General features: G+C 33.6%; 1 protein-coding gene across 1 annotated transcript; it reads left to right on the plus strand.

Annotated features, from left to right (window-relative positions):
* Nucleotides 1–8,198: 8,198 nt before the first annotated feature.
* On the plus strand, nt 8,199–10,975 carry LOC112740665 (14-3-3 protein 10-like). The gene is made up of 4 exons (XM_025789263.3): nt 8,199–8,809; nt 9,293–9,415; nt 10,607–10,717; nt 10,807–10,975. Exons 1-4 carry the CDS (start codon nt 8,321–8,323, stop codon nt 10,843–10,845), a joined length of 762 nt encoding a protein of 253 aa, XP_025645048.1. The 5' UTR covers nt 8,199–8,320; the 3' UTR covers nt 10,846–10,975.
* Nucleotides 10,976–12,081: the final 1,106 nt, after the last annotated feature.

Genomic DNA, 12,081 nt, shown 5'->3' on the forward strand with positions numbered 1-12,081 from the left:
GTGTAGTAGATGGGAGAGTCCCTCTACGCAAAGCAAAAATAGATAAGGGGAGAGGGGATCGCCTTGGCAAAGCCCTCTACATGGTTTAAAAAAATCATGAGGTTGACCTTCCACAATAACAGAGTGTCACACATTCCTTCATCCAATCTATCCATTTCTTACTAAATCTCATTTTTTCCATTATAGCCCACACAAAATTCTATTCCACCCTATCATATGCTTTACTCATATCCAAATGCTAAGTCTTAATCACCATAATGTTTATTCTTCAAATAATACATATATTCATGAGCAATTAAAATATTGTCACTAATAAGCTTGCTTTTAATGAGTGCACTTTGATTAGAGCTAATTACCTTGTTCGTCACATGTCGCATACGGTGCATCAATATTTTAAACACAATCTTGTAAAACACACTGCTGAGACTGATTAGTCTAATTTGTTTCATATTGTTCGCATTTGGCACTTTAGGGATAAGACAAATATTAGTGTGATGAAAAGATCATAGCATATGACCTCCAGAGAAAAATATGGCCGCAACTCTATTAACATCATCTTTAATTATTTTTTAAAAAAATTGAAAAAATTTAGCTATAAATCCGATCCATTCTCACCTCGGGCAGAGAAAGGGTTGATAGAAAACGTAGCCGATTTAATTTCTTCCTCTGTGACTGATCTAGTTATTTCTGTCTGTATTAGCATTTATCTTTCGTGGCATATCCTCCAAATCATCTGTAGGGTCTTTAGGATTAGAGGTGCTAAAGAGGGTTTTGAAAATATGACTGAGCAATGGTTGCAATACCCGTTGAATTTGTTTTAAATTCTCCATCTTCATCTTCCAACCTTGAAATCCTATTTTTTCGACTCCTTGTTTGCACTTTAGAATGGAAAAACTTAGTGTTGTTGTCCCCCTATTGCAGCCAATTAACTCGAGATTTCTTCTTCCAATACCTCTCTTCCATTTCATACGCATCCTCCAATTCAGCCTCAATCTGCCTTATAACCTCTCCATTTGCATCGGGACCCAATTCTGTTCTTCCACTAACCTATTATTGAGGTTAGAGACCTGAATTCTAGTGTTAGAACCAGAACTACTAGTCTTTTTCCAATCCACCAGGGAATGTCTGCACCATTTTAGCTTTTGATGCAGTCAAAACATTGATGAACCCTCCACTTCCTTCCCCCAAACAGCCTTGACAATCTCTCTCACCTCCTCCTTGTCACACTAGCATTCCTGAAACCTAAATCTTCTTTAATGTTTAGAAATACCAGAATCGGAGTTAAACAAAATTGGTTTATGGTCTGATTCGACATCCTCCAAGTGGGACAAAGTAGCCCTCAGGTAAGATTCTCTTAGAGTTGCTAAAATGAGACCTCTATCCAATCTCTCCCTAATGTAGTTGTCATTAAATTGTCTGTTGCTCCATGTAAATTTTTCCTTTCAAAACCAACATCCACCAATCTTCCTCTATTAATAAAATCATTGAATTATTGAATGGAAGAGCTCGGCTTCATCCTCCCTCCCTCCTTTTCATGGTAAGCCATTATGGCATTAAAGTCACCAATTACAAGACAATGATCCGTTGAATGCACTAATACTCAAGATTCTATCAAATTGTGCTTCCCGAAAACTCTCTTCTGTATGCAAATGAACCCCAACTATCTCCCATGTGTGTTGTAGTAATGGTTCTTCCCACCTGAAATGGATGTAGTATTCTTCTTGTTGGGATATTTGAATGTTACTCTCTCCTTTTCACGCCACAACAAAACCACCAGATAATTATCTTGATGCCACACAGTGAACACGCTCAAACCCAAAACCTGAAACAATTCTCTCCACATTTGGGGTAGTGTTCTTTGTCTTGCATAGAAACACTACCTCAGGAAAATGGGTTTTCATCAACCCTTTCATGTTATGAGCTATCATAGATTTTTTCAAATCCTGATAATTTTACATCAATATCTTCGTCGACCTTTGGGTGCCAAATGTTGGGTGGCACCCTCTCCCAATTTCAACTGAGTTTTCTCTGTGTGGCACAACTTCTTCTCCGATCCTTCTCCCTCCTCCTCCGATCTCCTTTTTGCACTTAAAATCAATCCACTGTGAGTAGACCTTTTCCTAGCCATCTATTTTAGCTTTGGTTTCTCACTGTCAGGTGGTTCTCCTTCCCTGCTTGTTGGAAAAGGTGAATTGTAGTTGCTGCTCAGCCTTTTGACCACCTCTTACTTGTGCTACTCCATCAATATTGAAGCTGTTTGATGCATTTTCAATGGAATCAACCTTCTTTGATATTGAGTCTTCTCTTCTTGTTACTCGGGGATTTATTGCGCTATGAACTTCTTCTTCTTCTCCCTTATTTTGCCTTCCTTCTTTCCTAACTGACAAGTTTGATAAGCCTTTTAATAGTTTTATTGGAGTTGGATTCTTAGCTTTATCCAATCCAGCAGTTCCTTTTGCTGAAATTGATAAGCTGCCATTTGGTTTATTTGTGTCTACTCTCCTCCCTGTTTGCTCTGTCCGCAACCATCCCCCCAAAGCTCCTTTTCTACTTCACCCAAAACTGCATCCCTTAATTGTATTGGGCACGTTTTGACCTCATGCCCTAAATGGCCACAATAATTGTAAAAATTGCCTATCCGTTCATATTTCAGATTCAGTTCTATCACTTTTTCATCGGAGCCCGCAATCTTCAATATTCTTCTAAGATATTTAGTAACATCCAGCTTAATCTGGAATTCACAATCCCATCCTCCTTATCGCTCATAGAGAAGAAATCAACATTAATTACTTCACCCAATACTCCTCCGACCTTCCTCCACAATTCTTTAGTTTTGCAATGTTTAGATAGCTCCCATAATTAGATCCAAATTGGCGCACAAACAAACTCTTCATCAATGGCAACCTCCTGCTTCCACCTTTTCAAATTAAGATTGTAATTTTTGAAAAGTCACGGGGCTCCTTTCTCAATTCTAAAAACATCTATCTCGTTTCAAAGAAAAATTGCAAGAGGTTACCACCATAACCTAGCACTTTCAGCCTTGTTGGGTGACCCCAAATAGCTGTCAATACTAATTCCATGGTACCAACACTAAATGTCCTATCCGTCAGCAGTCTTCCCATCAAACTCTTAGAACACCTCTTTAAATCAATCTGTATGTCTCCATCATCAAAATCAATTACTTCCTCCTCTATTTCCAAACCTTTTGCACGTTGTCTTCTGGTGTTACCACCCGAGTTAGCCATGTCAATGTCAAAAACCCGTTGACTCACAATTGAAAAAAGCTCACACTCACTCAAATTTGTGAAAATTAAGATTACTCTGCTAAAACCCTAGCAGAACATAAAAAAATCATAAGGGTCACAAGTTTCACTTGAGTAAACAAACTTAATTATTCTACTACTCTTAATATTGATTAAAAAAAATCATCTTTACCCTTTAAGTATTAATAATATAAAATTATATCATTATATTAATTTTTAAATCAAATCAACTTTTATTTTATATGATTAATTTAAACATAATAATTAATTTTTAATTTAATTCATTTTAAATAAAATCAAATAAAACCAAAAATATTTTGTTCAATACACACCATCATTAGTAATAAATCATTTATCCACACATCAAATTCTCTCATCTCCATGGATGTTGTTCCACCTTGCTAACCTCCTTTAAAACCACCCATAATTATTCGAGGACACCCTTCAACTCATTCCATTCAAATTTGTTTTTCATATGTTAAAAATTTATTCAATAAATTTTTGTTAGTAAGTAAAATTTATCTTTCTTTTTTTTTTCTATATGTTATGTTGTAGTGAATTTTATTCAAATATATAAATACATGAGAAGTACTGATAAAAGATCACGTAAAATTCTAAGTAATAACGATAATATAAGAGAACTTTTTGATATTGGTATGAAGCTTTTAGCGTAGATCCATGTTTCTGATATTAGATTGGCGCTCCTTTGCCAATTGCCATGTTGATAAAATTGATGCTAAGAGTGTGACGATAACAACTGAAACTAACATTCAAAAAACAAAAGAGAAACAAGAAAAGGAAAACCAAAAAACAAAACAACTGAAATGAGAAATTCGCAAAGCAGTAAGATGCGAGTTAAATTTTTTTTTTTTTTGAAAGTAGACATGTCATACGTGTTTAGTTTGGATGAATATTGTAGCATATAGATAAGGGCTTGTATTATTGGCAAAATCTAAATTTTTTATATGTTTGCAACAATATTTTTAGTAAAAATATAATTATATACTAGCTAGAAAGTATAATTTGATGTTCTAGAAAGTTTTTTTTTTTTTATAAAAAAAAAGCAGATGTTCTAGAATAAAAAATAAGATACTTTTAATTTATAATAAAGTAAGATATTTTAAATTATAATAAAGATAAAATGCAAAATTAATTTATTTAAAAGAATTATCTGAACGAACCCATAATAATAATAATAATAATAATAATAATAATAATAATAATAATAATAATAATAATAATAATAATAATAATAATAAATAAATAAATAAATAAATAAATGAGATAAGTTGTGTTGTCATCGATTTGTTTTGTCTTTTTAATAATTGTTAGAACCAAAATTGGTACTAAAAATGATATTTTGCTGCATTTCTATTAGTTTGGGGTGGAATATATACACATACACATATCAGGCTAACAAACTAACAAACTCCTAACCTAACGGAAAAGATTCCTCTCTAAAATAAGGCTAACTAACTAACTGCAATAAATAAATAACAATTATAACAAACAAAGCAAGATATTTGTTAATACTCTCCCTCAAGTTGGAGAAAAAATGTTAATGATTCCTAATTTGATGATCAAGTTCTTAAACAAGGTAGGCTGCACAGCTTTTGTTAAAACATGACTTCACATGCACCAACTTCATAGTACCGTCTTGTACACGTACGTTCTCGAGTAAAGTGATAATCCATTTCAATATGCTTGGTACGCTCATGAAAGATGGATCAACTTGTATCTCAAAATCCCTAAGCAGCCTCATAATAATCCACACAACTTTAGCAGTGACATTAGTAAGTGCTCGATACTCTGCTTCAGCCGTGGACCTCGAAACGGTGTCTTGTTTATTTCTTCGACTTCCATGAGATTAGAGAATCGCCAAGGAAGACGCAATAGCCGGTAGTGGATCGTCTGGTTTTGGCACAACTTCCCCAATCAACATCCCCATATGCCTTGACCAATAAAGGGGAAGAAATAGAAAAAAAGCAAGCCCTGCCCAGGTGCAGCCTTCAAATATCTCAAAACATGATAGGCAGCATCCAAATGGGTAGTGCAAGGAGAAGACATGTATTAGCTCAGCTTGTTCACAGCAAAACAAATATCGGGTCTTGAAATAGTGAGGTAAAGCAACCAGCCAATCAACCTCCTATATTGTCCCGCATCCTCGAGCAAAACCCCATTAGTGGCAGTAAGTTTTATGTTTGGATCTAAGGGTACAGAGGCAGGTTTACAATCCGAAAAACCAGTGTCTTCAAGCAAAGAAAGGGTGTAATTTCGTTGAAACAAACAAATGCCTTCCTTAGATTTTGCTATCTCCAATCCAAGGAAATACTTTAAGGGGCCAAGCACTTTGAGTTTGAAAAGACCTTGCAAAGTTCGCTGAGTTTGGGCAACCATATCATCAAGTTTACTAGCAACAACGATGTCGTTGACATATACAAGCACCATGACAAGTGAATCACCTGTTCCTCTATGAAAAAGAGAATAATATGATTTGGACCGAGTGAAACCAGCATCAAGCAAAACAGTGGAGAACTTGGTAAACCATTGCCTCGAAGCCTGTCTCAAGCCATAGATTGACCTATTTAGTTTGCATACAAGCTTCTCTCCTTGCTCCCCCTTGCTGGCATATCCCTGAGGTAGTTGCATATACACCTCCTCATCAAGATCACCATTCAAGAAGGCATTACTAATGTCTAGCTGCAACAATTTCCAATTCTTCACAGCAGCAACAACAAAGAGTAAACGAACATTGGTGAGTTTAGCAACGGGTGAAAAAGTATCCTTGTAGTCTACACCAACTTGTTGAGTATTTTCTCTAGCAACCAAATGAGCTTTGCATCTATCAACTGACCCATCTTTCTTGCGCTTCACCTTATACACCCATTGACAACTAATATAATGTTTTTCAATCGGAAGCGGAACCATCTCCCGTATACGGTTATTCTCCATAGCTTGTAATTCCTCAGCCATAGCCTGTTGCCATTGAGGATACTTGGTAGCTTAGTGATAAAATTGGGGTTCATAAAAATCAGAAACTTGCATACAATAATCCTTGTATGCTGGACTCAATCTCTCATAAGAACAAAAATGCACCATCACCAAAGGATTCACCACATTGTTGCAATGGTAGTCTATGAGATAAGTAGGCACCCTATGGAGTCGCTGACTTCTTCTCAACGGCTGTAGGTTCTCAGCTCGTGGCTGTGTCACAATAGGAACAGGTGTAGCCGGAGCAACGAGTTGAGGTGTATTAAGGGAAGCTTCAATTGGCTTAGGAAGGACATGATCATCAAAAGGATCAGGTAAGGAAGAGTAAGTGCTGCCAAGCTTGAAGGAAAAATTCAATTCGTGAAAAATCACATCCCTTGAAATAAAGAACTTTCTATTCTTGAGATCATAGAGTTTGTACTCTTTGTAACCTCGTGGGTAGCTAAGGAAAACTGCTGGAATGGCTCTCGGTGAGAACTTGTTCCTAGAAGTAGGTAAAGTCGAAGCATAGGCAAGCATCCGAACACCTTCAAGTCTTCATATGCGGGTGCCTTATTGTAAAGTAATTGATAAGGGGACTTCTAGCCAAGAGTAGAAGAGGGAGATCTATTGATCAAAAAAGTTGCTGTAGCAATACATTCACCCCAAAAATAAATTGGAACACCGGATTGATAATACAAGCTCCTTGCCACATTCAAAAGGTGTTGATGCTTTCGTTCCACCACCGAATTTTGTTGTGGTCGCTCAACACAACTGAATTGGTGGAGAGAACCTTTTGATTTTAAAAAATCAGTAAAAGATAACTCAGGTGCATTGTCAGACCGAATCTTCTTAATCACACAGCCAAACTGAGTGTGAACCATGGCAAAAAATTCTTTAATGATGGTAGTAGCATCTGATTTGGCTTTCAACAAATAAATCCAGGTATATCGACTATGATCATCTATCAAAGTGAGAAAATACCACTCCCCCAAATGCGTAGCAACATGATAAGGACCCCAAGTGTCGTAGTGTATCAATGAGAAGCATTCGAACCCCTGATTTTTGTTGGAAATAAAAGGCAACCATTTTTGTTTGGACAAAGGGCATATGTCACACAATGAATTTTTATTAGAAGCTGAAGAATTACAATTCAAAGGCAAATGTTGCAAACATGAAAAGAAAGGTGGCCTAATCTATGATGCCACAATTTTGTATTTATTGCATTACAAGAATCAGAAATGACTAACGTATTGTCACAATCGGCATTATTGCATGTTGGTTCATTAACATTGACACCCTTAGTCATAGAAACTGGTGTGTGTGTACATACAATCTGTATTTCAATTCATATTTTCCAATCATCTTAGAATTCAGGTGGTCCTGGATCACAAAATCAACATCAGAAAGAAGAATATAAAAATGTTGCTTTAGTAACAAGAAATTCATTGAAATCAAATTAATTTTGAATGAAGGCACATACAAAATTTCAGTAAGTGTGAGGATTTGAGATAAGAAAACAGAACCAAAAACAAGCACAGATATGCGAGTATGATTAGGGAGAACCACAAACTTATTTGCAAACCAAACTGAAAGTTTGAAGTTGTCTAAAGTACAGATCACATGATAAGCAGCGCCAGAATTTAAAATCTATGATTTAATTTCAAGTGCAGAAATTAAAACAACAGAAAAAAGTTTACCTTCCCTGCGCTTGAAGCTTCAGCACACAAAATAGTAGTGCTAATAATAATAATAATAATAATATACAAAATAGTGCTAGCACTTTATATATATTTACGTTGATTATATTTTTTATGTCTTATTTAATTTAATATATATAATAATTGTAATATATGCCTATTTTGACCATATGCGATTTATTCCAAAATAACAGTTTTATGTTAGGCCAAATATCTCCTAGTTTTATTATTTCAAATCTTGAAACTAAAGGTAGTCAAAGTCAAACTAAATCACAAAAGATTTACTAGGGTTACTCGAGTGCTATAAATCTGTAACTAAATCTCAACAAACAAACATTAGTAAACTCAATCAAGCTAAGGCTTGATTCTCTTCTCGTCTTCATCATCATGAATGCAAAGAAGCCATCAAGGGAAGAATCCATATTCTTAGCAAAGGCAGCACAAGCTGCAGAGAGATACAAGGATATGGTGGACTTCATGAAGACTCTAGTCCTTTCGATCACTCCAGCTGACGAGCTTACGGAGGAAGAAAGAAATCTTGTATCGTCAGCTTACAAGAACATGATCGGTCCTCTTCGCACGGGGTGGTGCATTGTTTCGGCAATCGAGAATAAAGAAAACAGCAGCGAAGACGAGAAGCGCGCTGACATGGCCAGGGCATATAAGTTGGATTTGGAGTCCAAGATGTCAGGCGTGTGCAATGATATTCTTGGACTCCTGGAGTCCAACTTGCTGCCCTCGGCCGCAGCTAGCCACTCTAGGGTTTTTTATTTGAAGATGAAAGGTGACTATATTAGATACTTGTTGAAGTTTGCGGTTGGCGATGATAGAAAGAGATCTGCTGATGCGGCCATGGAGGCTTATACGGCGGCTCAGGTTGGTTATTTTTCCATTTAAGGTTTTGGTAACTTTTTTGTTTTTTTTATTTTTTAAATATGACATTTTTTTAGTTGCCGGAGCTTAATTTTAATTCACTTGTGGAATTGATTTTGATGACCTAAGTTTTTAGATTTATTGTTTCTTGTTTGACATGAGTTTAATTAATTTCAATGGAGTAGCTGTATGATTTTGTTTTTAGTTTAATCTTGTGTATATGTATAATTATTCTCATGTTTTGCAAATTAAATGAATCAATGTATGTTATTCGTCCTGTTTATTATATCTATTTAAAAAAAGATGTATAATTATTTTTAATTTCTTTTCATAAAATTATTAAAAATCATAATAATTAAGTTGAAAATAAAGGTTTTAGTAGTCTAAATGCTTTGGGAATTTTGGATTAATATTTTTTATTGGAATGATGATGAATTAACGATTGTCCTTTTATTTATTTTTTTTTATTTTTTATTTTTGGTTTAGGATATTGCTGTAGTGGATCTTCCGCCTTCTAGTCCAATAAGATTAGGTCTCATTCTCAACTTCTCAGTGTTCTGCCATGAAATCCTCAATGAGCCTGATAAAGCTTGTGACATGGCTAAACAGGTACACTCTCAATCCTTTTGAATTTTTTATTTTTTTAATAAAAAATATTGATCCAAACAATTATTTAAAACTCTTATCCAACCAAATACCACAAAATTATTTCTTTAAATTACTCCTATTGTAAATTTTATTTAGTAGTTTTATATTCCTTAGACCAAAATTAAGTCTCTTTTTCAATCAAGTATCTTTTTCCAATCTTCTCTCAATGTTATTATCTTGAGTAAAGTATCGTTTTTGTCCCCGGTGATCGTCCTATTTAAGTTCCTAACGTTTTAAAATTGACCCAATGTTGTCCTGCCGCTAGGGATCCGTTAACAGAATTGACGGCGGGACAAAATTGAGACGATTTTAAAACGTTAGGACTTAAATAGGACAAAAACGATACATAAAAATAAATTTTAATTTTATTTTATCTTTCAATAATATTAATTTTTTATTGTACATAATATTCAATTATTTTTTAATTACATCTAAATAAATTACACTTAATCACATTACTTTCATTTTAAATAAATTTATTTTTTCATAATTTTAAAAAATTTTGATACATTAGAGACAAAAGGTATAATTTATATTTTATTGTATATATATTATGTTTTTCTTCTCTGCAAATTTATATACTAGTCATTTTACAAACATTTCATGATAACTAAAAATCTTTAAGAGTAAAATTATAAAAAAAATTAATTTATTTAAAATGAAAGTAATATGATTAAGTGTAATTTACTTAGATGTGATTAAAAAATAATTGAATACTATGTATAGTAAAAAATTGATATTATTGAAGGATAAAATTAAAATTTATTTTTATGCATCATTTTTGTCTCCAACGTTTTCGTCCTATTTAAGTCCCTAACGTTTCAAAATCGTCTCAATTTTGTCTTGTCGTCAATTCTGTTAACGGATCCTTAACGGCAGGATAACATTGAATTAATTTTGAAACGTTAGGGACTTAAATAGGACGATTGAAACGTTAGGGACAATTATAGAACTTACCCCAAACATTGGAGACAAAAACAATACTTTACTCTATTATCTTAATCTTATGGGATATTTTATTTGCAGCCATCTTTTAATATATTTCTATGTTCACTTATTTAGCAAAAATTTACTCCTTGTATAACTTAACTTTTGCTTCATTTCAAGATTCTAAAAATCTACTAAACTGTGTTGATTTCTATTGTTTTAAAGGGTATTGAAGAAGCAATTGCAGAAATAAAAACATTAGAAAAGCCGCCAAACAAAGATACCACTCTTATAATTCAACTCTTAAGAGATAATCTCTCCGGTTGGACCACTGAGGTATGTATGGAATTAATTATTAAATGTAGAAAATCTCTGTCCAATAATACATACATATATGTTTTATAATCTTCCTTTTTTTATTGTAGGACAAAATTGAAGATCTCATCGCCAATTTTCTGAAATAATCATATATGGGTCTACAAATGAAAATTTATATTCATGGTTAGATTTTAATAGGATTTTAATGTTTTTGTAATTAACTTTTGGTCTCATTTCTAGTTTCATTAATTATAAAATTGATTTGTTTTACCTCAATAACAAAATGAATAAAGCTCTACATCCAAATCATAACCCTAACCAAATCCAACCAAGTATTTTAAATTCACATACGCACGTTTCATTGCCGTCGCTTCTTCTAACCAAATCCAACCAAGTATTTTAAATTTACGCACACACGTTTCACTGCCTTCGCTTCTTCTTCTTCTTCTTTTTTTAAATTCGCGCACACATGTTCTTCTTTTTTCCTCCTCCTCTTTCTCTGATGCTGCGTCTTCTTCTTCTTTTCCTTTTTTGTGATCTTTTGTTATCGTCATCACCAACAACACCAACATTTTGCTAACATCTTTATTGGTTCTGATTTTCTGTGGTGCCATTATGAAATAATTTCGGTTCATTTTTTAGTTTATTTGAAATTCTTTTAGATCCAGAAATGAATTCGATGTATTTTTGTTGATAATTAAGTTTTTTTTACTAATGGTTCAAATTTGAACTAATTTTGATTTATTTGTGAATTAATTGATGTTCACTTGATGCTGCTGTTAAGTATTGACTAAATTTTTTATTCCTTGATGCTGCTTCTAAGTATTGACTAATTTTTTTATTCCTTAAGAAATTTCAGTTCATTTCTTGGTTTAATTCAAGTTCATTTGGTTTTGTTTCACTTGAATTTCTCCTCCTTATTTTTCGCTTTATCATCTTTTTTTCATCTTCTCCTTTTTATTTCACTTTCTCAAAATTCTTCTTGATATATTTTCTTGAGAAGAATAAAACCAAAAAAAATAAAAAAAATATCAAACAAAAAAAAAAGAATAAATGACTACAGATGGGAGATGGAATAGAAAGAAACTCAATATAAAAATCTCTCAAAAATTCACTAATCTTTTTTATATTGGCAGGTCTCTTTGTATGTGTTGTCCGAAAGGAGGAGGACTCAATGATTATTCGTTTGCCGGAACCAAAAGTAAAGATTTTGGTAGATAAAGATCCCATAAAAACTTCTTTCGAGGAATGGGTAAAATCCGGTCATTTCTCAAGAACAATGGCTAAGGGACCCGATACTACTACTTGGATTTGGAACCTACATGCTGATGCTCATGATTTCGATAGCTATACTAGTGATTTAGAGGAGATTTTTCGAAAAA

Source organism: Arachis hypogaea, chromosome 14, assembly GCF_003086295.3.
Source record: "Arachis hypogaea cultivar Tifrunner chromosome 14, arahy.Tifrunner.gnm2.J5K5, whole genome shotgun sequence".
NCBI classification, from domain to species: Eukaryota; Viridiplantae; Streptophyta; class Magnoliopsida; order Fabales; family Fabaceae; genus Arachis; species Arachis hypogaea.

Coding starts and splice junctions, on each gene's coding strand:
- LOC112740665 (XM_025789263.3), top strand. CDS start 8,321: ATGAATGCAAAGAAGCCATCAAGGGAAGAATCCATATTCTTAGCAAAG. Junction 8,810..9,292: donor AGGCTTATACGGCGGCTCAG/GTTGGTTATTTT, acceptor TTTTTGGTTTAG/GATATTGCTGTAGTGGATCT. Junction 10,718..10,806: donor TCTCCGGTTGGACCACTGAG/GTATGTATGGAA, acceptor TTTTTATTGTAG/GACAAAATTGAAGATCTCAT.